This window comes from Lonchura striata, chromosome 21 (assembly GCF_050655825.1).
Source record: "Lonchura striata isolate lonStrDom1 chromosome 21, ASM5065582v1, whole genome shotgun sequence".
NCBI classification, from domain to species: Eukaryota; Metazoa; Chordata; class Aves; order Passeriformes; family Estrildidae; genus Lonchura; species Lonchura striata.
In genome coordinates, this window is record NC_140723.1 from 8,155,523 (window position 1) to 8,180,737 (window position 25,215).

General features: G+C 58.6%; 1 protein-coding gene across 4 annotated transcripts; it reads right to left on the reverse strand.

Moving 5' to 3' along the window:
* Positions 1-1,802: 1,802 nt before the first annotated feature.
* ALDH4A1 (aldehyde dehydrogenase 4 family member A1) lies at positions 1,803-24,974 on the reverse strand. 4 transcript variants are annotated; one of them, XR_014949818.1, is made up of 16 exons: positions 24,931-24,974; positions 22,894-22,987; positions 22,539-22,631; positions 22,388-22,435; positions 21,941-22,096; positions 20,741-20,890; positions 20,584-20,658; positions 16,211-16,398; positions 14,008-14,081; positions 12,606-12,802; positions 12,259-12,306; positions 10,996-11,148; positions 6,970-7,091; positions 6,152-6,270; positions 3,257-3,954; positions 1,803-2,648 (listed from the first exon to the last, which is right to left on the reverse strand). XR_014949818.1 is itself a non-coding variant. In XM_077788199.2 (15 exons), exons 1-15 carry the CDS (start codon positions 24,963-24,965, stop codon positions 3,842-3,844), a joined length of 1,665 nt encoding a protein of 554 aa, XP_077644325.1. In that variant the 5' UTR covers positions 24,966-24,974; the 3' UTR covers positions 1,803-3,841. The 4 variants fall into 4 exon arrangements, 2 of the variants coding, with proteins under 2 accessions (XP_077644325.1, XP_085415149.1); XR_014949817.1 differs by having other exon boundaries at positions 1,803-3,095; positions 3,248-3,954; XM_077788199.2 differs by having other exon boundaries at positions 1,803-3,954.
* Between the last annotated feature and the right edge of the window lie 241 nt (positions 24,975-25,215).

Below are 25,215 nucleotides of genomic sequence, written 5' to 3' on the forward strand. Positions count from 1 at the left end.
AAAACCTGCAATTTATCCAAGGAAAACCTGCCACTTTTCCAGGGAAAACCTGCCATTTATCCAAAGAAAACCTACCACTTATGTAGGGAAATTCTGCCATTTATCCAAGGAAAACCTACCACTTATCCAGGGAAATTCTGCCACTTCCCATCCTCCTGCCCTGCTCCAGGACGTGCCCAGGGATGGGCTTGGAGCTGCCCCGGGCACCCCGACCTGTCCCAGCTCATTTTTGGGGTCCCGCAGAGCCCCCGAGCCCTCCCAGGCCCCTTTTCCCTGTCCCTGCTCCTTCCCGGGCGCTCATCCGCCTGGGGAAGCCGAGGTTTGAGGCACTGGCGCCTCATTTGGAGGCACAAAAGCCACGAAATTCCCAGTTCAGGCTCCCAAATCCACTCGCCACCGGCCCGAGGCGTGACAGGCGCCGGGGCTGGCCGGGCACCGGGGGTGGCATTTTTGGGGCTCTGAAGGGGCTCGGCCCAAACTGGGGGGGCAGAGTGACCGGGCTGGAGGGGACAGAGCTGGGACCCCACCGGGGGATGGTTTGGGGACAGTCCCGGTGGCAGGGCAGGGTCTCTGCTCCCTGACGGGGTTTGGGGTGGCTTTGGGGTTCTCTCTGCTCCCTGCCGGGGTTTGGGGTGCTCTCTCCATCCTGAGGGGGTTTGGGGTGGGTCTGGGGCTCTCTCCTTCCTGCCAAGGGTTTGGGGTGGGTTTGGGGCTCTCTCCATCCTGAGGGGGTTTGGGGTGGGTCTGGGGCTCTCTCCTTCCTGCCAAGGGTTTGGGGTGAGTTTGGGGTTCTCTCTCCTCCTTGCTGGGGTTTGGGGTGGGTTTGGGGCTCTCTCTTCACCCTGCTGGGGTTTGGGGTGGCTTTGGGGTTCTCTGCTCCCTGCCAGGGTTTGGGGTGGGTTTGGGGTTCCCTCTTCTCCCTACTGGGGTTTGGGGTGGGTTTGGGGTTCCCTCTCCTCCTTGCCAGGGTTTGGGGTTCCCTCTCCACCCTACCCGAGTTTGGGGTGGCTTTGAGGTTCTCTCCTCCCTGCCGGGGTTTGGGGTGGGTTTGGGGTTTGGGGTGGGTTTGGGGTTCTCTCCATCCTGAGGGGGTTTGGGGTGAGTTTGGGTTCCCTCTCCTCCCTGCTGGGGTTTGGGGTGGCTTTGAGGTTCTCTCCTCTGCCGGGGTTTGGGGTGGCTTTGGGGCTCTCTGTCCACCCTGCTGGGTTTTGGGCTGGATTTGGGGTGGGTTTGAGGTTCTCTCCTCCCTGCCAGGGGCTCAGGGTGGGTTTGGGGCTCTCTCCTGCCTGCTGAAGATTTGGGGTGTTCTTCTCCTTCCAGGGGTTTGGAGTTCTCTCCTCCCTGCTGGGGTTTGGGTGGATTTGGGGTGGCTTTGGGGTTCTCTGCTCCCTGGAAGGGTTTGGGGTGGCTTTGGGGCAGATGGGAAGGGATTTGGGGCAGGAATTGTCCCCTGGGAGGTGGGCAGCCCTGGCACAGGTGCCCAGAGCAGCTGGGGTGCCCCTGGATCCTGGCAGTGCCCAGGGCCAGGCTGGATGAGGTTTGGAGCAGCTGGGACAGGGGAAGGTGGCCCTGCCATGGCAGGGGTGGCACTGGGTGAGCTCTGAGCTCCCTTCCCACCCAAAGCATCCCAGGAATTCTGAAGGAGGCCCCTCCTTCTCCTGCCTCTCCCTCCCCAAGCAGGGGAACATCGTTTTCAGCACAAAATGTAAAGCAGGGCTCATTTCATTTAAAGGTCCCCACTGCCAGCTCCAGCTCTTTATCTGACAGCAACCCAGAGGAATAACTCATAAAAACAGTGCAAAGAGGCTTGAAAATTAATTTATTGCACATTTTGCTAGCTGAGCCAGGATGCAGGGGAGCTCCAGCCACTCCTGCCTGCCCTGCACAGGGCAGTGGCACCACGGACCCCAGTGCCCACCTGCCAGGGCTGCAGCCCTGCAAACGCCGCTAATTGAGCAGTAATTAACCCAGTAATTAGTAGTGGTTAGAAACAGACCCATCTGTGATTAGAGCTGAGCCTGGAGGAGCAGAGCCCTGTGCTCCAGATCCTGATCCCACTGCAGCTCCCAGCACCGAGCCCTGCCTGGGGGAGAGCCCAGGGCAGGCCTGGCTTAATTTTAACTCCTGGTTTAAGGCCTGGTCGAATTTTAACTCTTGGTTTAAGGCCTGGTTGAATTTTAACTCCTGGTTTAAGGCTTGTTTTAATTCCTGGTTTAAGGCCTGGTTTAATTTTAACTCCTGGTTTAAGGCTTGTTTTAACTCCTGGTTTAAGGCCTGGTTTAATTTTAACTCCTGGTTTAATGCTTGGATTAATTTTAACTCCTGGTTTAAGGCTTGTTTTAACTCCTGGTTTAAGGCTTGTTTTAACTCCTGGTTTAATTTTAACTCCTGGTTTAATACTTGGTTCAAGGCCTGATTGGATAGGATGGGAATGGGATGGGGCTGGGGATGGGACAGGGATGGGATGGGGCAGGGCTGCCCTCACTCACCAGAGCTGCCCTGTCCTGGCACGAGGCTCCTGCCCAGCCAGGGGTGACAGGCAGGGGACACAGCCCAGCCCAGGGGTGCCAGGGGGCTCAGGCAGGGGACACAGCCCAGCCCAGGGGGCTCAGGCAGGGGACACAGCCCAGCCCAGGGGTGACAGGGGGCTCAGGTTGGGGACACAGCCCAGCCCAGGGGTGACAGGCTGGGGACACAGCCCAGCCCAGGGGTGACAGGGGGCTCAGGTTGGGGACACAGCCCAGCCCAGGGGTGACAGGCTGGGGACACAGCCCAGCCCAGGGGTGACAGGGGGCTCAGGCTGGGGACACAGCCCAGCCCAGGGGTGACAGGGAGCTCAGGCTGGGGACACAGCCCAGCCCAGGGGTGACAGGGGGCTCAGGTTGGGGATACAGCCCAGCCCAGGGGTGACAGGGGTGTCAGGCTGGGGACACAGCCCAGCCCAGGGGTGACAGGCTGGGGACACAGCCCAGCCCAGGGGTGACAGGGGGCTCAGGTTGGGGACACAGCCCAGCCCAGGGGGCTCAGGCTGGGGACACAGCCCAGCCCAGGGGTGACAGGGGTGTCAGGCTGGGGACACAGCCCAGCCCAGGGGGCTCAGGCTGGAGACACAGCCCAGCCCAGGGGTGACAGGCTGGGGACACAGCTCAGCCCAGGGGTGTCAGGCAGGGGGCAAAGCCCAGCCCAGGGGTGTCAGGCTGGGGACACAGCCCAGCCCAGGGGGCTCAGGCTGGGGACACAGCTCAGCCCAGGGGGCTCAGGCTGGGGACACAGCCCAGCCCAGGGGTGACAGGGGGCTCAGGCTGGGGACACAGCCCAGCCCAGGGGTGTCAGGCTCGGGACACAGCCCAGCCCAGGGGTGGGACCAGCCTGGCTGCCCTGCACACCCGGGGATTTGGGCGGCTGGGGACAGGCAGGGACATGGCTGGGTGCAGGGACAGGGACAGATCTCAGCTCCTGCTCGGCCCTGGGGAGGGGGATCCGCTCTGGGGGTGGCAGAGCCGGGAGGAAAAGGGAGCCGGGGTCCAGCTGTGCCTCTGCAGCCACCCCTTAATTAACAACTGACCTAATGAAGCATGCCTGCACAGAATCACTGAGGTTGGCAAAGCCCTTTAAAGTCATGCAACCCAAGCAGTGGCACACTCACCATCGTGTCCCCAGGGGCGGCCGAGGACACCACGAGCAGCTCCGAGCTTTTACCATTTAACAACTTTTTTTGTTTGTTTTTTTTTCAGGAGCTAGGAGGGGCGGGTGGGGGGTCAGTAGTGCGAGTGCTGCCGGCGCTGCGGTGGCAGCTGTCCCCAGGGTCACTGCATGCAGGGGTACTGCCAGTCCCCCAGGGTCACTGCATGCAGGGGTACTGCCAGTCCCCCAGGGCCACGTGTGTCTCCTTGATGGCCTGCGGGGACGTCCAGCGCAGCAGGTAGTGGGGACCCCCGGGCTTGTCATTGGTGCCTGGGGACAGCAGAAAGGGCTGGTGGCACCACGAGGGTGGCAGGGACACCGAGGGACACGAGGGTGGGGACATGGAGGGGCACAGGAGGGACACACAGGGACAGGAGGGATGAAGAGAACAGGGACACGGAGCACAGGAGGGAGGGGAGGGGTGGGAGGGACACGGGGGACACATAGGGACATGGACACAGAGGATGGGGACATGGAGGGACACTCAGGGACAGGAGGGACGAAGAGAACAGGGACACAGAGCACAGGAGGGACGTGGAGGGATGAGAGGGACACGAGACAGGAGGGACATGGAAGGACAAGGAGGACAGGAGGGATGGGAGGGACACAGGACAAGGGACACGGAGCACAGGAGGGACGTGGAGGGATGAGAGGGACACAGGACGGGAGGGACATGGAAGGACAAGGAGGACAGGAGGGATGCAGAGAGATGGGAGGGACATGGAGGGACACAGAGGGACATGGACACAGAGGATGGGGACATGGAGGGACACGGGGCATAGGAGGGACGTGGAGGGATGAGAGGGACACGAGACAGGAGGGACATGGAAGGACAAGGAGGACAGGAGGGATGGGAGGGACACAGGACAAGGGACATGGAGCACAGGAGGGACGTGGAAAGGATGAGAGGGACACAGGGGACAGCAGGGATATGGAAGGACAAGGAGGACAGGAGGGACGCAGAAAGATGGGAGGGACATGGAGGGACACAGAGGGACATGGACACAGAGGATGGGGACATGGGGCACAGGAGGGACACTCAGGGACAGGAGGGACGAAGAGAACAGGGACACGGAGCACAGCAGGGATGTGGAAAGGATGAGAGGGACACGGGACAGGAGGGACATGGAAGGACAAGGAGGACAGGAGGGATGGGAGGGACACAGGACAAGGGACAAAGGGGACAGGAGGGACATGGAGGGATGGGAAGGACACAGGACACAAGGAATGGGAGGGACATGGAGGGACATGGGACACAGAGGATGGAGGGACACGGGGCACAGGAGGGACATGTAAAGGATGAGAGGGACACAAGACAAGGGACACGGAGCACAGGAGGGACATTGAAGGATGGGAAGGACACAGGACACAAGGAATGCGAGGGACATGGAAGGACAAGGAGCACAGGAGGGACATGGAGGGATGGGAAGGACACGGAGGGACACAGAGCAATGTGAGGGACATGGAGTGACACAAAGGATGGGGACATGGAGGGACACGGGGCACAGGAGGGACATGGAAGGACAAGGAGGACAGGAGGGACACGGAGGGACGTGGAGCACAGAAGGGACACAAGGGACACAAGGAATGGGAGGGACATGCAGGGATTGGAGGAACAAGGGGACACAGAGGATGGGGACATGGAAGGACAAGGAGGACAGGAGGGACACAGAGAGACAAGAGGGACATGGAGGGATGGGAGGGACACAGGGGACACAGAGGGGTGGGAGGAACATGCAGGGATGGGGACAAGGAGGGACATGGAAGGACAGGAGGGACATGGAAGGACAAGGACAGGAGGGACATGGAGGGATGGGAAGGACACGAAGGGACGCAGGGGACACAGAGGGATGGGAGGGACATGGACACAGGATGGGAACATGGAAGGACAAGGAGGACAGGAGGGACACAGAGACGAGGGACATGGAGGGATGAGTGGGACATGCAGGGATGGGGACAAGGAGGGACATGGAAGGACAGGAGGGATATGGAGGACAGGAGGGATATGGAGGACGGGAAGGACATGGAGGACGGGAAGGACATGGAGGGACACAGGGGACAAGAGGGACATGGAGGGATGGGAAGGACACTGAGGATGGGAGGGACCTGCAGGGAGGGAACAAGGAGGGACACGAGGGATGCACAGGGACAGGAGGGACACGGATCACAGGAGGGATGCAGAGAGATGGGAGGGACATGCAGGGATTGGAGGAACAAGGGGACACAGAGGATGGGGACCTGGAAGGACAGGGACAGGAGGGACACAGAGGGACAGGAGGGACATGGACACAGGATGGGGACATGGAAGGACAAGGAGGACAGGAGGGACATAGAGACAAGAGGGACATGGAGGGATGGGAGGGACATGGAAGGACAGGAGGGCCACAGAAGGACACGGAGGGACACAGGGGACAGGAGGGACACAGGGGACAGGAGGGGAGGGCCTGGCCAGCAGCCCTGGTGTCACCTGAGATGCGGGAGCCCCCGAAGGGCTGCTGGGCCACCACGGCCCCCGTGGATTTGTCGTTGATGTAGATGTTGCCGGCGGCGTGGCGCAGCACCCGCAGGGACTCCTCGATGGCAGCCCTGGGCAGGGACAGGCACAGCCCTGAGCACCCCAAAATGGGCACACAGGGGCTTGGGGCCCCCCCGAGGGGTTTGTTGTCCCCTCCTGAGGGTTTAAGGGCTCAGCTCCAGGCCTCGGGGGTTTCACACACACACAGCTCGTGCGTTTTGGCTGCTTTGGGGTTTCTTTTCAGCTTCTTTCTCTATTTACGTGTCATGGTTGTAAACCAAAGGTTGTTACCCCTCATTCTCCAGGGAAACGTGGCTGCCCCATCCCTGGCAGTGTCCCCTCCAGGCTGGAGGGGGTTTGGAGCACGCTGGGACAGGGGAAGGTGGCCCTGGACCAGCCCTAAAGTCCCTCCAGCCCCAGCCAGCCCCGAATTCTGTGACAATTTTGGGTGATTCTCTCTGAGGTTACACCACTCTTTGCCCTCCTCCTGCTGAGTGGGCTGTGGGATCAACCCCCACGCGCTCCAAACATTCCTCTGGGATAATTCTTCACTGAAAAAAGAGCTTTTTTGGGCTAAGAACCCCCCAAAAATTGAACTAAGCTAAACTTCCAAACCATCCCTTCCCCTCCGTGCAGGAGGAGCAGCAAAAGCAGCACAGGCTGGGTGGGGGAATGCTCTCCCCTGCTCTGGAGAGGAGGGAGATCCTCCAGAGGGGAAAAGCACCCCCCAGCTGCTTTTTGGGGGAATTTTCGGGAATTTTGGGACTCACTTCTCCCGGGCGAAGATCGCCCCCGTGAGGCCGTAGGGGGTGGTGGTGTCGATGAGCTCCAGCACCTCGCGGTAGCGCTGCTCGGGGTACACGAACACGGCCAGGATGGGCCCGAAGATCTCCTGGGGCCCAGGAAAAACACCCGAGAGGCAGGTTCAGCCCAAAAAAGTGCACACCCCATCAGGATGGGCCCCAAAAATCATACAAACCATCAGGATTGGCCCCAAAACCCACACACCTTGTCAAATCAACCCCAAAAAATGCACACACAATGTTAGGATTGGCCCCAAAATCTCCTGGAGCCCAGAAAATGCACCAGAGTGGCAGGATGGGCCCCAAAAAATGCACATCCCATCAGGATGGGCCCAAAAAAATGCACATCCCATCAGGATGGGCCCCAAAAAAATGCACACCCCATCAGGATGGGCCCCAAAACCCACACAGTCTGTCAAATCAACCCCCAAAAAATGCACACACAATGTCAGGATCAGCCCCAAAACCCAAACATCCTGTCAGATCGGCCCCAAAAACCCAAAACCCCATACAAACCATCAGGTTCAGCCCAAAAAAATGCACACCCCATCAGGATGGGCCCCAAAAATCATACAAACCATCAGGATTGGCCCCAAAACCCACACACCCTGTCAAATCAACCCCAAAAAATGCACACACAATGTCAGGATCAGCCCCAAAACCCAAACATCCTGTCAGGATTGGCCCCAAAATCTCCTGGAGCCCAGAAAATGCACCAGAGCGTCAGGATTGGTCCCAGAAAGTGCACACATCCTGTCAGATTGTCCCCAAAAAACCCAAAAAAACATCAGGATTGGCCCCAGAAAGTGCACACACCCCGTCAGGATCAACCCCAAAAAATGCACATCCTGTCAGATTGGCCCCAAAACCCCATACAAACCATCAGAATCAGCCCCAAAACCCACACAGCCCACCAGGATGGGCCCCAAAACCTCCTGGAGCCCAAAAAATGCACCAGAGCGTCAGGATCAGCCCCAAATGTGCACACCCCATCAGGATCGACCCCAAAAAATGCACATCCCCATCAGGATCAGCCCCAAAACCCACACAGCCTGTCAGGATTGGCCCCAAAATCTCCTGGAACCCAGAAATACCAGAAACCATGAGGATCAGCCCCAAAAAACCCATACAAACCATCAGGATCAGCCCCAAAACCCACACACCCTGTCAGGATCAACCCCAAAAATGCAACAACATCAGGATTGGCCCCAAAACCTACACAGCCTGCCAGGATGGGCCCCAAAATCTCCTGGGAATGCAGAAAATGCCACAAACCATCAGGACCAGCCCCAAAAAACCCATACAAACCATCAGGATTGGCCCCAAAAACTCCTGAAACCCAGAAATACCAGAAACCATCAGGACTGACCCCAAAAAACCCATACAAACCATCAGGATTGGCCCCAAAAACCCACACACCCCATAAGGATCGGCCCAAAAATTTCCTGGGAGTTGAGAAAATCCCACACCCTGTCAGATTCAGCCCCAAAAACCCACACACCTCGTCAGGATCAGCCCCAAAACCTCCTGGGAATGCAGAAAATCCCACAAACCGTCAGGATTGGCCCCAAAACACCATACAAACCGTCAGGATCAACCCCAAAAAACCCATACAAACCATCAGGATCGGCCCCAAAATCTCCTGGGAATGCAGAAAATGCCACAAACCATCAGGATGAACCCCGAAAAACCCATACAAACTGTCAGGATCAGCCCCAAAATCTCCTGGGTGCTCAGAAATATCACAAACCGCCAGGACTGATGCCAAAAAACCCACACACCCCATGAGGATTGGCCCCAAAAACCCAAACACCCTGTCAGGATTGGCCCCAAAAACTGCCTGTGAGCCACAAACCCTGAGCATCAACCCCAAAAATAACAAAACCTGTGAGGATTGCCCCCAAAATCCCCTGGGAGCCCAAAGAATGGCAAACCCCACCAGGATTGGCCCCAGAATCTCTTGTCAGCCCAAAAAGCAACACATACAGTGAGGAGGGTCCCAAAAATTTCCAGTGAACACAAAGAACACCACAAACCAGGAGGATCAGCCCCAAAAATATCAAAACCCACCATGATCAGCCCAAAAATCTCTTGTGGGCCCATAAAGCAACACACCCCATGAGGATCAACCCCAAAATGTCCCAGACTGACCCCAAAATGTCCCAGACTCGCCCCAAAATCTCCTGTGAGCCCAAAAAGCAACACATTCCATGAGGATCAACCCAAAAATTTCCTGTGAGCCCCAAAAACAACACAGCCCATGAGGATCAACCCCAAAATGTCCCAGACTGGCCCCAAAACCTCCCATGCAGCCCCAAAACCAACACATCCCGTGAGGATCACCCCAAAGAGCAGCACACACTGTGGGGCCCCAAAATTTCCTTTGCAGCCCAAAAATCTCAAGTGCAGCCCCAAGAACAACACACCCCATGAGGATCAGCCCCAAGAACAACACATCCCATGAGGATCAGCCCCAAAATCTCCTGTGAGCCCAAAAAGCAACACATCCCATGAGGATCAACCCAAAAATCTCCTGTGAGCCCTAAAAGCAACACATCCCATGAGGATCAGCCCCAAAAACAACACAGTCCATGAGGATCAGCCCCAAAATCTCCCAGATTGGCCCCAAAACCTCCTGTGAGCCCAAACCCCGAGCCCCAGGAAGGAGCAGGTGCTGCCCCACCCCAAAGAGCCCAATCCCAAAGCAGGAACCCACTCCCATAGGAACCCCCCCAGAGCAGGGATTTGGGATGGGGTCCCACAGGGATTTGGGAGGGGGTCCCACAGGGATTTGGGATGGGATCCCACAGGGATTTGGGATGGGATCCCTGGGTGCCCTATAGGGATTTGGGATGGGACCCCCCACCCCTCACTCGTGGTGGGGTCCTGGGTTCCCCCACAGGGATTTGGGATGGGATCTCCACCTCTCTCAGGATGGGATCCTGGTTGCCCCAGAGGGATTTGGGATGGGGTCCCGTAGGGATTTGGGAAGGGGTCCCCCCACACCTCTCTCATGATTGGGTCCCTGCAGGGATTTGTGATGGAGTCCCACAGGGATTTGGGGTTCCCCACCTCTCTCATGATGGGATCCTGATTTCCTGGCAAGGATTTGGGATGGGGTCCTTGCAGGGATTTGGGATGGAATCCCACAGGGATTTGGGATGGGGATCACCCCGCACCTCTCTCATGATGGGGTTCCAGGAGTCCCGCAGGGATTTGGGATGGGATCCCAGGGGATTTGAGATTCCCCACAGCTCTCATTACGGGGTCCCAGGGGATTTGGGATGGGGTCCAGGGGATTTAGGATTGCCCACATCTCTCATTATGGGGTGCCACAGGGATTTGGGGTTCCCCACCTCTCTCGTGATGGGGTCCCAGGGGTCCCAGAGATTTGGGATTGCCCACCTCTCTCATGATGGGGTCCGGGGGTCCTGCAGGGATTTGGGATGGGGTCCCGGGGGATTTGGGGTTCCCCACCTCTCTCATGATGGGGTCCCGGGGCTCCCCACCTCTCTCATGATGGGGTCCTGGGGTTCCCCACCTCTCTCATGATGGGGTCCTGGGGCTCCCCACCTCTCTCATGATGGGGATTTGGGGTTCCCCACCTCTCTCATGATGGGGATTTGGGGTTCCCCACCTCTCTCATGATGGGGTCCCGGGGCTCCCCACCTCTCTCATGATGGGGTCCTGGGGTTCCCCACCTCTCTCATGATGGGGTCCCGGGGGATTCGGGGCTCCCCACCTCTCTCATGATGGGGATTCGGGGCTCCCCACCTCTCTCATGATGGGGTCCCGGGGGATTCGGGGCTCCCCACCTCTCTCATGATGGGGATTCGGGGCTCCCCACCTCTCTCATGATGGGGTCCCGGGGTTCCCCACCTCTCTCATGATGGGGTCCCGGGGGATTCGGGGCTCCCCACCTCTCTCATGATGGGGTCCCGGGGGATTCGGGGCTCCCCACCTCTCTCATGATGGGGTCCCGGGGTTCCCCACCTCTCTCATGATGGGGTCCCGGGGGTCGCTGCTCTCCACGATGCAGGGCTCCACGAAGTAGCCGACGCTGTCGTCGCAGCCGCCGCCCGCCAGCACCGTCAGGCTGGGGGAGCTCCGGGCGTGCTCCAGCCACCCCTTGATCCGGGCAAAGGCCTGGGGACAGGGACAGGGAACCAGGGCCTGGGGCTGGAAGGGGCTCTGGGGGTTTAAAAGGGGGGCCCGGGGGTCTGGAAGGGGGGTTTGGGGGTTTAAAAGGGAGACTTGGGGGTCTGGAAGGGGCTCTGTGAGTTTAAAAGGGGGGCCTGGGGGTCTGGAAGGGGCTCTGTGGGTTTAAAAGGGGAGTTTGGGGATTTAAAAGGAGAGTTTGGGGGTCTAGAAGGGGGTCTGTGGGTTTAAAAGGGGGGTTTGGGGGTTTAACGGGCAGTTGGGGGTCTGGAATGGGGGTTTGGGGTGGGAGTTACAGGAAATGAGTGGGTTTGGGAGGTCTGGAAGGGGGGTTTGGGGATTTAAAAGGGAGGTTTGGGTCAGGAATTATAGGAAAAGTGTGTTTGGGGGGTCTGCAAGGAGGTTTGGGGGTTTTAAAGGGGGTCTGGGTCACTCCTCCCAGGACACACCACTCTCGGTGCCCTCCTGGCTGAAGAAGAGGAGGGGGAGCAGGGGAGGTACACAAAACTCTCAAGGCCAGGACGATATCTGGGGGAAATTCCCCCTTTTTCACGAGCAGGGCACACAGCGCTCAGCTGCCAGCCAGCTCCAGCTGATCCCTGTCCCATTCCTGCAGCAAACCCAGCCTGGGCTGCCTGGGCTCACCTGGATCCCTGTCCCCATTCCTGCCTGGGCTCACCTGGATCCCTGTCCCCATTCCTGCCCTGTCCCCATTCCTGCAGCAGTCCCCAACCTGGGGCTGCTCTGGGCTCACCTGGATCCCTATCTCCATTCCTGCCTGGGCTCACCTGGATCCCTGTCCCCATTCCTGCCTGGGCTCACCTGGATCCCTGTCCCCATTCCTGCCTGGGCTCACCTGGATCCCTGTCCCCATTCCTGCCTGGGCTCACCTGGATCCCTGTCCCATTCCTGCAGGAATCCCCAGCCTGGGCTACCTGGGCTCACCTGGATCCCTGTCCCCATTCCTGCAGGAATCCCCAGCCTGGACTCACTGGATCCCTGTCCCCATTCCTGCCTGGGCTCACCTGGATCCCTGTCCCCATTCCTGCCCTGTCCCATTCCTGCAGCAATCCCCAGCCTGGGCTGCTCCGGGCTCACCTTGTCATCGATCACCGCCGAGAAGAACGTCCCGAAGTCCTGGGTGGGCTGCGGGAGGCAGAAGGGAGGGGATGAGAGCACGCCCTGCACCGCGGAGCTCCCTCGGGAGCAGAGGCAGCTACAGCTCGCCCAGAAACCCTGGCCGGTGTCCCGGCAGCTCCGGTTCTCCGGGGAGAAGCGGAGCAGAGCGGCTACAAGTTAATTTCCCATCAGGGCCGGGAGCTGCGGGGCGGTGGGGATGAAAAGCTCGCTTCAATGGGAATTAGCAGCCAGTCCCCGCAGCCCCTAATCCCATCAGCCTCCCGCTGAGCCGCAAAGCCCTTCGGCAGCCCGGCAGCCCGGCTCACATCTCCCACTTTGATCTTGCCGTGCTCCTCCAGCAGCTTCTCTTTGATGTGGGGCCACAGCGAGGCCGGCGCGTAGAGCCGGGAGCAGGCGGAGCACTTCTGCCCGCCGAACTCGAATGCGGAGCGCAGGGTCGCGCTGACGGCGCTGCCCACGTCCGCCGAGCCGTGCAGCACGTGGAAGTTCTTCCCTCCGCACTCTGCAGGGAAAAGGGCACCGGAGGGGCTGCCGGGGGGCACGGCTCCCGAAGGGCGCCTGGGCTCGGCCAGCCCCGGAGCCGATGGCTCAGGGTCTGGGTTTTGCTGTTTTCAGTGAGTTTGGGACCTGCGGGTCTTTAGTGCAGAGCTCCGGACTCCGCACAGGCTCAGCTGCTGCTCTCCCGTTTTGGGATCACACACAACAACTCCCCTCCTGTCCTGATCAAGGACACCTCACTGCCTCAGGTCATGGGAAGTTAAACAAAAGGGAGCTGGGGGGCAAACTTGGGGTAAATTACTTCATTAGCTGAAGCTGGAATTGGAGGATTAACCCCCAATATGCAAATGGACCAAAGTTATCAAAGTGTGAAAACCTGTGAAAAACCATGGTCCATTTTTCGGAGTAACCCTTGCCTGAGATGTACCTGCAACCCCTTCAGTAAATACAAGGCAGCATCGAGGTGGAGCTGATGCCTCAGGATTGCATCTATTCCTTTAATCTATTTTTTATTACTTGTAATTTGTATTTGCAATTTGTAATTTGTATAATAACCCTGTAGTTCTTTAGTGCAGAACTCCAAACTCCACACAGGCTCAGCTGCTGCTCTCCCGTTTTGGGATCACACACAACAATTCCCCTCCAGGCCTGGCGATCAAGGACACCTCACTGCCTCAGGTCATGGGAAGTTAAACAAAAGGGAATTTTGGGGGGCAAACTTGGGGTAAATTACTTCATTAGATGAAGCTGGAATTGAAGGATTAACCCCCAATATGCAAATGGACCAAAATTATCAAAGTGTGAAAAACCCTGGTCCATTTTTGGGTGTAGCCCCTGCCTGAGATGCACCTGAAGGCCTTTCAGCAAATACAAGCACTTTTTATTCCCTTAATTTTGTCTGCTCTGTTTTCAGACAGCCCCAAAAGGCATCAGCGCAGGGAGAGCCGTGACCCCAGGAGCACAACCCTGGAGCAGGCAGATAAAACCCCTGGAAAAGGATCCTCAATTCCCAAACTTTGGAACGCCACACCTTGTGGTCCAAGCGCCAGCTCCCCACCCCAAAATCCCAACCCGTGCCACTCCCACAGCTCGGAATATCCAGGGATTTCCTGCACCCTCTGCCCACAGGGATGGGAACGCTGCCCCTCTCCTCCCCAGGCAGGGGAGGAGCCGCCCCTGAACCCCAAAAATTGTGGGGGAGGCCGATACCTCCGGCCAGGCGAGGGAAGTTGCGGTAGAGGTCCAGGTTCTCCGAGACCTGCTTCCAGAGCCGCTTGAAGGTCCTGCAAGGAGGGAGGAGCTGCTCAGGGCACCCTGATAGGACGTGGTGGGGAAAAACCTAAAGGAGGGATGAGAAATTCCCCAAAAAAGGGGTGCCCCGATGGGTAATCCCCCAAAAAAGGGGTGCCTCGATGGGAAATCCCATTAAAAAATGGATTCTCTGATGGGGAACCCCCACAAAAATGGATGCTCTGATGGGAAATCTCCACAAAAAAGAGGGATGGGAAATCTCCACAAAAAAGAGGGATGGGAAATCCCCCAAAAAAAGGATGCCCCAATGGGAAACCTGCCGAAAAAAGGGATGCCCTAATGGAAATCCCATAAAAAAAGGGGTGCCCCGATGGGAAATACCCTAAGAAAGGGATGCCCCAATGGGAAACCCCTCCAAAAAATGGATGAACCTCGACAAAAATGGATGCTCTGATGAGAAATGTCCACAAAAAAGAAGGATGGGAAATCCCCCAAAAAAGGGATGCCCCAATGGGAAACCTGCCAAAAAAAGGGATGCCATGATGGAAATCCCATAAAAAAAGGGGTGCCCCAATGGGAAATACCCTAAAAAAAGGATGCCCCAATGGGAAACCCCTCCAAAAAATGAATGCTCTGATGGGGAACCCCCACAAAAATGGATGCTCTGATGGGAAATCTCCCAAAAAAGGGATGCCCCAATGGGAAACCCCCTAAAAAATGGATGCTCTGCTCTGATGGGGAACCCCCACAAGAAACAGGGATGGGAAATCCCCCAAAAAAGGGATGCTCTGATGGGAAACCCCCCCAAAAAAGGGATGCCCCATGGGAAACCCTCAAAAAAAGGGATGCCCTGATGGGAAGCCCTCCAAAAAATGGATGCTCTGATGGGAAATCCCCACAAAAAAGAGGGATGGGAAATCCCCTAAGAAAGGGATGCCCCAATGGGAAATCACCCCAAAAAAAAGGAATACCTTGAGGTGAAATCACCCAAAAAAGGGATGCCCTGCACAGAGAAGTGGGACTGAGAGCACAGGTATCAAACAAAGGCTCCGCAGAGCAGTTCCACGGCTTTAAAAATAAACTGGTACAGGGAAGGGCATGGAGTGAGCATCCAGAAGTTTCTGTTCCTCCCCTTTCCCCCCTTCCCTCACTGTGACAAACCCCTCGGCTGGAAAACAATAAAAATGGAAATGGCCTCGCAGCGGGAGCTCAGCCACCAGCTCGGAGCTCCCCACCTGCTCAGCCAAGCATGGCCTGGCCCTGGGGAGGGGTCCCTGCAGGGGCTGCCAGACCCTGGGACCCTCAGCACCTCTGACACCCCACGGGACACAGCCAGAGCCCGGGGGGAAAACCAAACCCACCTGGTGGGCAAGGCAAACCCACCTGGGGGCAAAGCAAACCCACCTGGGGAGGAAACCCACCCTGAATGCAAAGCAAACCCACCTGGGGGCAAAGCAAACCCACCTGGGGGACAAACAAAACCCACCTGGGGAGGAAACCCACCCTGAAAGCAAACCAAACCCACCTGGGGGAAAACCCACCCTGAGAACAAACTAAACCCACCTGGGGTACAAACCAAACCCACCTGGGGGGCAAACCCACCCTGAGAGCAAACTAAACCCACCTGAGGTACAAACTCACCCTGAGAGCAAACCAAACCCACCTGGGGGGCAAGGCAAACCCACCTGGGGTACAAACCCACCCTACCCAGAGTGCAAACCCACCCTGAGAGCGAACTAAACCCACTTGGGGGGCAAAGCAAACCCACCTGGGGAGCAAACCCACGATGAGAGCAAACCAAACCCACCTGGTTTGGGGCAAACCAACCTGGGGGGCAAAGCAAACCCACCTGGGGGGCAAACCCACCCTGAAAGCAAACCAAACCCAGCTGGGGTACAAACCAAACCCACCTGGGGGGCAAACCCACCCTACCCAGGGTGCAAACCCACCCATCTGCAGCACCCCTGCAAGTGCCACTGCCACTCTGGCTGTTGCTGTGCCCCGAGCTGGAGCTAAAACCGCTCCCCGCCAGCACCACCCCCCGGCTCGGACCCTTTCTGCCACCCCTCTGAACCCTGCTCTGATGGAACCCTGCCACCACCACGTCCACCAGGCCGCCCCAGAGGAGCCCCCAGCCCCTCCCTGCCCGTCCCCAACCTACGGCACGCTGCCGGTGAAGTTGAGGCCGCAGAAGTGCTCGGAGCTGGTGACGGCGTCGCCGAACTCGGGCCCGGCCGAGGGCACGAACTGCACCACGTTGGGGGGCAGCCCTGCCTCCAGCAGGACCCTGTAGACGGCGTAGCTGGAGAGCATGGCCGTGTCGCTGGGCTTCCAGAGCACCACGTTCCCCTGGGGCAGCAGAACACCTGGTCAGGACCTCTGAGTGCCCCCCAAAGCTGTCCCCGAGCGGCGGCACCTCCTGGGGACACGCGGCCCCGTTTTCCTGCTCTGTGCTCCCCGTTACTCCGTGTATTCTTCACTCCTATCGGTGGAGCTCTGTTGTGTCAGTGACTGCATTTCCCAGTACTTTTCCATGGCCTTGCCCCAGGCAGAAAGGCAAAAACCCCAGAGCTCCAAGCCCCAGGGGACACAAGGCCCCAGTGCTGCTTGGTCCTTCCCAGGAACCAAAGATGGGAACAACTCTTGGATATTTCACGGGCAGAGCTCAGCCAGTGCTGAGGGGGGACTCCAGACCTGGGGGAATTGCATCACCACTTGTCCTCCCAACTGGTGCTTTTATCAATTATGCTGATTTCCTAAAACCTATTAAAATATCCTCAGCACAATGGGGGTGGGCTTTTGTAGACATCTCTCCATAACTGCCCCTGAAGGCCTTCAAATAAAGATCTGCTCTTGTATTATCCCCTTACTAAAATCATCCCGAGTTTCCTTTCCAGGCTGGGAAAAAGGCAACAGCACCTTCACCCTGTTTGGGCAGGGCTGGGTGTGCCCTGCTCAGCTGAGGACACAAATCCTCCCATTTTCTCTCACCAGGTGGCTGTGCCAGCCTTCCCCTGCCTCCCTTCCAGGGCTGAGCAGGCTTCCCCAGGAGGAGCTGGGAAAAGAGCCTCAGGACATGGGAATGTGTTCCTATGTTATCAGGTCCTGGATTCTGCCTCAGGACACGGGAATGTGCTCCCGATGTCACCAGGTCCTGCTGGTTCCTGCCTCAGGACATGAGAATGTTCTCTCTGATGTCACCAGGCTCTGGTTCCTGCCTCAGGACATGGGAATGTGTTCCCATGTCACCAGTTCCTGGTTCCTGCCTCAGGACACGGGAATGTGCTCCCGATGTCACCAGGTCCTGCTGGTTCCTGCCTCAGGACATGAGAATGTTCTCTCTGATGTCACCAGGTCCTGCTGGTTCCTGTCTCAGGACATGGGAATGTGTTCCCATGTCACCAGGTCCTGGTTCCTGCCTCAGGACACGGGAACGTTCTCTCTGATGTCACCAGGTCCTGGTTCCTGCCTCAGGACATGAGAATGTTCTCTCTGATGTCACCAGGTCCTGGTTCCTGCCTCAGGACACGGGAATGTTCTCTCTGATGTCACCAAGCTCTGGTTCCTGCCTCAGGACACGGGAACGTTCTCTCTGATGTCACCAGGCTCTGGTTCCTGCCTCAGGACACAGGAATGTTCTCTCTGATGTCACCAAGCTCTGGTTCCTGCCTCAGGACACGGGAACGTTCTCTCTGATGTCACCAGGTCCTGGTTCCTGCCTCAGGACATGAGAATGTTCTCTCTGATGTCACCAAGCTCTGGTTCCTGCCTCAGGACATGGGAATGTTCTCTCTGATGTCACCAGGTCCTGGTTCCTGCCTCAGGACAAGGGAATGTTCTCCTGATGTCACCAGGTCCTGGTTCCTGCCTCAGGACACAGAAATGTGCTCCCATGTCACCAGAACTGCCACCTGGGCAGGGCCAGGCAGGGCAGTGAAACCAAAGCTCCAGCCTGGATGAACCAGGCACAAAGAGCACGAGGGGTGGAGAAGTCCTCTGGTGCCACCCCCTTGGCCCCACGGCCTCCCTGTGCCCACCCTGTGTCCCTGTCACACGGCTCAGCCTCCCCTGCACAGGTCACAGCCCCGGGAGGGCTGGACAGGGAGCTCTGGACTCCTGTCTCCTGCTTTCCAGGGATTTGTTGGGCAGGAAAAGCTCCCCCTGGGCCCCTCCAGTCCCTCCACGGGCAGAAACCGAGCACATCCTGCAGAAATCGAGCACATCCCTGCAGAAACCCAGCACATCCCTGCAGAAACCCAGCACATCCCTGCAGAAACCCAGCACATCCCTGCAGAAATCGAGCACATCCCTGCAGAAACCCAGCACATCCTGCAGAAACCCAGCACATCCCTGCAGAAACCCAGCACATCCCTGCAGAAACCCAGCAGAAACCCAGCACATCCCTGCAGAAACCCAGCAGAAACCCAGCACATCCCTGCAGAAATGAACACCGCCCTGCAGAACCTGCAGGCAGCTGGGCAATGCAGGCCAGGGGCAGACACAGCATTCCCAGCCTGGACTGCTCTGATCCCAAGGAAATCCCATTCCCAGGACTGACTGCATGGACCTCTCCAGTGCCTAGCCCCCCGTGGTGGCAGAAACACTGGGGCTCTAATTAACATTCCCCTATTAAGCAGCGTTTTCACCGGGGCTCTAATTAACATTCCCCTATTAAGCAGTGTTTTCTCCTAACTTTAATTCCAGGTGCCCCCTGCTGCTGAGCTTTCCAAGGCTCCTCCTGTGTGGGCAGGGGATCCCATCCCCCTGCAGCATCCTGGGAATTCACTGTCACACCCAGCTGGGTGAGCCACCACGGGATGTCCCCAGGTGTCACTCAGAGCTGCCAGCACGGGTTTGTGCCGTCCCAGGTGAGCTCTGGGATGAGCTCACTGCCAGATTCCCAAAGCCAAGGGTGTCCCCCAGCTCCTGGGGTGGGAGGAAGGGACCTCTCTCCCCGGAAATCTTCCCAGCTCCATGGTGGCTTCACCCTCTCCCTGTCCCCCCACTCCTGCCCTAGTGACAGCTTCAAATGCTTCACTCAAATATGGCTTTAAATGTGATGTTCCCAAATTAAAATCTCCCCAGCCTCTTCGGGGCCAGCAGGAAATCCGAGCCTAATTAGCAAAAACCTGAGGACAATTCGTTGTTTTTTTTTTCCCAGTACAACAATAAATTAATTATTCCTGGCCCAAATTCACCAGGTCCTCCCCAAATTCCACCCTGCAGAGGCAGGAGCTCCTGTGCTCCATGGGCTGGGACATAAATGGGAATGTACAGAAATGCTTTTTACCAATACTTTGATTTTTTTATATATATTTTTTCAGACCTTCTGGGCTCTCCTGTCTGCCAGTTTGGTGCTAAATGGCAGAGCCATAGCCTGCCCTCACCTCCCTTGGCCCTGCACCCAAAAAGTGTCATCCCAGAGGAATCTGAGCAGCTACAAACTGGTTACACTTTCATGTCCCAACAGCACCCCGAGCCCAGGTAGGAAATCAAAGCCCTGCTGTGTTAATTCCCAGATCCCAGCCCAGCCTGGGAAGGAAAAGACACCTTGCTTCAGAACAGAAACCCCAGAAGGGCAGGTTTGGGCAGTGTGTGCCTTCCCAGCACTTCCCCATCACACTGAAATCCAGGCACTGAGGTGCTTTAATTAAAGCCTAAATGCTGATTGGGTCAAGGGGTCCAACAGGCCCCAGGAGTGTTTGTGGAACAGCCCCAGCGAGGCCAGGCTCCCTCCTTCCCACCCCAGCCCAGCTGAACCCAAGGGCTGGGATCCCTCTGCCAGCCTTTCCCTGGACTGCTCTGTCCCCCTGTCCTGTCCTGCCCCCCATTCTGTGACCCTGTCCTGTCCCCCCATCCTGCCCCAAAATCCTGTGACCCTGTCCTGTCCCTCTGTCCCCCTGCCCTGCCTCCCCATCCTGTAACCCTGTCCCCCCATCCTGTGACCCTGTCCTGTCTCCTTGTCCCCCGTTCCCATGTCCTATCCCCTTATCCTGTACCTGTCCCCCTACCTTGTCCCCCTGCCATGCCCCCCCTCCCCCTGTCCTGTCTCTTTGTCCCTCTGTCCCCCGTCCTGCCCCCTGTCCCTCTGCCGTGTCCCCCTGTCCTGTCCCATCCCCCTGATCCTGCCTCCCCATCCTGTGATCCTGTCCTGCCCCCCTGCCCTGTCCCCTTGTCCCTCTGTCCCCCTGCCCTGTCCTCTTGTCCCCCTGTCCTATCCCCTTGTCCTGTCCCTCTGTCCCCCTACCTTGTCCCCCATCCCCCTGCCCTGTCCCCTTGTCCCTCTGTCCCCCTGCCATGTCCTCCTGTCCTGTCCCATCCCAATCCTGCCTCCCCATCCTGTGATCCTGTCCTGTCCCCCTGTCCTGTCCTGCCCTGCCCCTCTGTCCCTCTGCCATGTCCCCCTGTCCTGTCTTGCTCTTCTGTCCCCCTGTCCTGTCCTGCTCCTCTATCCCCCTGTCCTGTCCTGCCCCTCTGTCTGTCTGCCATGTCCCCCTGTCCTGTCCCCTTGTCCCCCTGTCCCCCAGGACTCACCATCAGCGCCGGGGCCCCCGCCAGGTTCCCCCCGATGGCCGTGAAGTTGAAGGGGGACACGGCGGCCACGAAGCCCTGCGGAGGCACGGGGAGAAGGGACCATGGGGAGCCTCCTGTGCCCCAGAGGGGCCCGCGTGGGGCAGGGGGCCCAGCTGACCTCCAGCCCCCGGTAGACCATGGAGTTGGTGCTGATGTCCACGCTGAGGGGCTGGCTCTGCTCCAGCTCCAGCGCGAACTTGGCGTTGAAGCGGAAGAAGTCGATGAGCTCGGCGGCGGCGTCGATCTCGGCCTGGATCACGGTCTTGCCCTGCAGGGAGAGGGAAGGGGGAGTGCAGCAGTGGTGCAGGGGGATGCAGCAGTGGTGCAGGGGGATGCAGCAGGGGTGCAGGGGGGGATGCAGCAGGGGTGCAGTGCTGGCTGTGGGGCGCCCATCCTGAGCTCAGTTCCCAAAGATGGGGCCTCCTGCGCGGCCTCACAATCCTGCTCCCAGCGCAGCAAGGAGTGAGGATCACCCTGGGCCCCTCACAGAGCACCTCCAGCCCTCCCCACTGCCAAAAACTGCCCTGGCAGCCCCTCCTGCCCTGCTCTCCCCAGCTTCTCCAGCACCCCTGTCTTAGAAATGGGGCTGTGTATTCTATTCCAGTCTGTCAGAGCTGGGGCAGTCATCTTCTGTTCACTGGGCAGTTTTCTTTCTCTCCAGGAGATAGCTTCTGTTATTAATTATCTTCTGTTCATGGGCCATTGAGTGTCCCTGCATGGCTGAGAAAATTCCATCATCCATTGGGAGATGCTCCTCCAGGGGAGCAGCCAAGCATTCCTACCTGGATCCAACCTGAGATTTTGGGACACCACAGCAGCTCTTTCCCACTGCATTCCCAGAGGAGCAGCTTTCTTCCCCCTGCATTCCCAGAGGAGCAGCTTTCTTCCCCCTGCATTCCCAGAGGAGCAGCTTCCTTCCCCCTGCATTCCCAGAGGAGCCCAGGCCCATCTCCCCCAGCCCTGGAGCTCCAGAGGAAAACTCCCCCCTTGTGCAGGATCCTGCTCCAGCAGAAGCACAGCTGGCACTGCAGGAGGGCTGAGCCACCCTGGGATGGGACTGCTGCCACCTCCCTGACACACAGGGGGACAGGGCCTGCTCTGTGTCAGTAGTTTTTTTTGTTTGTTTTTGTACTATTACATTTGTTTTTTTAGCTTTCCTAGTACAGAACTGTTATTCCTATTCCCATATCTTTGCCTGAGAGCCCCTTAACTTCAAAATTATACCAGTTCAGAGGGAGGGGGTTTGCATTTCCCATTTCAGGGGAGGCTCTGCCCTCCTCAGCAGCCACTGGCTGTTCACAGCAGGTCAAGCTCCTACCTGCCCCACCATGGTCTTGGCCAGCACCTCTGCTCGCCGCGGGCCGCTCAGCATGTCGGCCGCCCTCAGGAAGATCTGGGCCCGGTCCTGCACAGGCTTCAGCTCCCACTCCTTCCTCGCTGCCAGGGCAGCGTTAATGGCTTTGTTAATGAGCTCCTGTGGAGGCAAAGGGGAAAAGGCAGCAAGGAGGAGCCTCCCCAGCTTCCTCCCCACCACCAGGTCACAGGGAAAAGCGAGGCGTCACCCACCCCAGGCACAGACCACCGGTGCCATCACAACCCCAAATCTGCAGCTCCTGGTGGGTTTGCTCCAGGATCCCCGGGGCTTGGAAAGGCTCCTGGAGCCTCCCTGCTCACAAAATGCATTTCACTTGCTAAACCAAGGCCAAGTGCTGCTGCTTCCCCAAAAAACAGCCAGGAAGGGGGGGAAACAGACAGGTGCACTCACCTTGCTGGCATAGCAGAACTTGGCCACCTTGTGTGCATGGTTAAAGGGCTGGGAAGAGAAGAAGAGGCTCTGTAGGAACCCGTCCCAGGATCCTCCTGCAGGGACCCCCCTGCTCTGTTCTCCCCCATTTAATGAGAAGCCCCCGACTCACCGAGAGCTGGTACCTCACCGTGGGGGTCCACACCTCCTCCCCGCCGATGACACACGGGATGGCCTCGGTCTTGCCCTTCAGGTCAGCGAGGGCCTGGCAGAGAGGAGAACGCGGTGGGAGCAGCTCCCAGCCCGTCCAGCTGCCCTCCATCCCCTTCCCACGGGCAGAGGGAGCGGGGAACAGGCTCCGGGCACGGGCTGCCCACAGGAGGCACAGCTGTGCCCACCGGGAAGGAGCAGGAGCTGGGCACGATGGGCTTGTCACACCAGGGAGAGACTGGGGCTGCTCTGCAGCACCTGCAGCACAGCCCGGGGCACTCCCAGCCCCAAAAATCCCCAAATCCCAGCGCTGGTACCTTCTGGAGCGCCGCTCGCTCGGGGCTCCCCGGTTTGAACTCCAGGATGGGCTCGTTGGTCACCTGGATGGTCGGGCGGTGCTGCCATCTCCGCCTGTGACAGGGCAGCACAGGAACCGCTGCAATGCGCCGCTGCCTCCTTCCCCAGCATCGCGGGGACACCTCAGTACTGGGGGACACCTCAGGGCCTGGGGACACCTCAGGGCCTGGGGACACCTCGGTCCTGGGGACACCTCAGAGCCTGGGGACACCTCAGGGCCTGGGGACACCTCGGTCCTGGGGACACCTCAGGGCCTGGGGGACACATTGATCCCAGGGGATACCTCAGTGCTGGGGACACCTTGATCTGGGGGAACATCTCAGTCCCAGAGGACACCTTGATCCCAGGGGACACCTCAGTGCCAGGGACACCTTGATCCTGATGCCAGGGACACCTCAATCCGGGGCACACTTTGATCCCAGGGGACACCTCAGTGCCGGAGACACCTTGATCCTGATCCCAGAGACACCTCAGTGCCGGGCGACACCTTAATCCCAGGGGACACCTTGATCCAGAGGGGCACCTTGATCCGGGGGACACCTCGGTCCCAGGGGACACTCTGATCCCATGGAATACCTCAGTGCCGGGGACACCTCGATCCTGATCCCAGGGACACCTCAGCACCGGGGACGTCTTGATCCCAGGGGATACCTCAGTCCCAGGCTGCCCCCCCAAACCAGCCCCTGCTCCATCTCTCCCGCTGTGGGGATGCCAGAGCCGGGAGCCAGCCCGGCCCTCGCCCCCAGCCCTGTCCCGCTCAGGAAAACGCGTTTTTAAGGGAGGAGGCACAGGGTGATCGACCCGGGCTGCCGCAAATCCCAGCGCTCCGCCGCTGGCAGAGCCCGGGGGCAAAAGCCGGACGGGCACCCTGGGCTGGACCTTGGCAGTGCCCGGCCCCGCCTGCGGTCACTGCGTCCGGCTCAGAGAAAATGGCCGGGAAAATGGGGGGAAAAGGAGGGGAAAATGAGGGGAAAAGGGAGGGGGAAAGGGGGGAAAAGCGAGGGGGGAAAGGGGGGAAAGCGAGGGGGGAAAAAGGGGAAAAGCGAGGGGGGAAAAAGGGGAAAACGAAGGGGAAAAAGGGGAAAAGCGAGGGGGGAAAAGGGGAAAAGCGAGGGGGGAAAGGGGAAAAGCGAGGGGGGAAAAGGGGAAAAAGCGAGGGGGGAAAAGGGGGAAAAGCGAGGAGGGAAAAGGGGGGAAAAGCGAGGAGGGAAAAGGGGGGAAAAGCGAGGGGGGAAAGGGGAAAAGCGAGGGGGAAAAGGGGGGAAAAGCGAGGGGGGAAAGGGGAAAACGAAGGGGAAAAAGAGGAAAACGAGGGGGAAAAGGGGGAAAGCGAGGGGGAAAAGGGGGAAAGCGAGGGGGAAAAGGGGGAAAGCGAGGGGGAAAAGGTGGAAAGCGAGGGGGAAAAGGTGGAAAGCGAGGGGGAAAGGGGAAAACAAAGGGGGAAAAGGGGAGAACGAAGGGGAAAAGGGGGAGAACGAATGGAAAAAGGGGAAAACGAAGGGGGAAAGGGGGAGAATGAAGGGGAAAAGTGGGAGAACGAAGGGGGAAAGGGGGACAAACGAGGGGGAAGAGGGGGGAAAACTAAGGGAAAAGGGGGAGAAAAAAGAAAAAACAAGAAGAAAGGGAGAAGACAAGGGAGAAAGGAGAGGAAGCAAGGGGGCAGAGGAGAAAAACCAGGAGAAAGCAGTGTAAAACAGGTAAAAACAAGGGTAAAAGTGAAAACAAGGGGTAAACTGTGGGAAACGGGTAAAAACCGAGGGGAAAGGGTAAAACAAAGGGGAAAATAGGGAAATAAGGGTAGAAAAAGGAGGGAGAACGAGAGGAACTAAGGGCTGGCAGTGCCTGCGGGTGGCAGCGGGATGGTTCCTGGGGAAGGGAAGGCAAGAAGGGAAGGGAATAAAGGGAGAGAAGGGAATAAGGGGAGAAAAGGGCAGGGAATAAGGGGATAAGGGCAGGGAATAAGGGAATAAGGGGATAAGGGCAGGCCCCGCACTCACCCGCAGCCCCTCAGCGCCCGCAGCCGCCGCCACATCCCGGCCCCGCCGCGCTCCCGGCCCGCGGCCGCCACCACCCCCCGCGCGGGGGGAGGAGACACAAGCCGCGACTAATTAATAAATTAACCAAGCTCCGGGAGCGGCGGGCTGCGGGAGCAGCCCCTCGCCCTCCTCCCGCTGTGTGTGAGGGTGCGGGCCGTGTCTCCCCCTCCCCCCCGCGGGGTGCCTGTGGGGTGTCCCCAGAGCGCGTCCCCCCCTCCCCGCGCGGTGATGGTTGCGGCCGGAGAG

Bases quoted from the DNA above. Each gene is read 5' to 3' on its own strand.
- ALDH4A1 (XM_085559023.1), bottom strand. From the start codon at position 24,965: ATGTGGCGGCGGCTGCGGGCGCTGAGGGGCTGCGG. The intron at 20,891-21,940 runs GTAGGAGCTTGA...CTCTCCCTGCAG, and splicing joins CCAAGACCATGGTGGGGCAG to GGCAAGACCGTGATCCAGGC. The intron at 14,082-16,210 runs GTAGGTTGGGGA...CCCTCCTTGCAG, and splicing joins AACTTCACCGGCAGCGTGCC to GACCTTCAAGCGGCTCTGGA.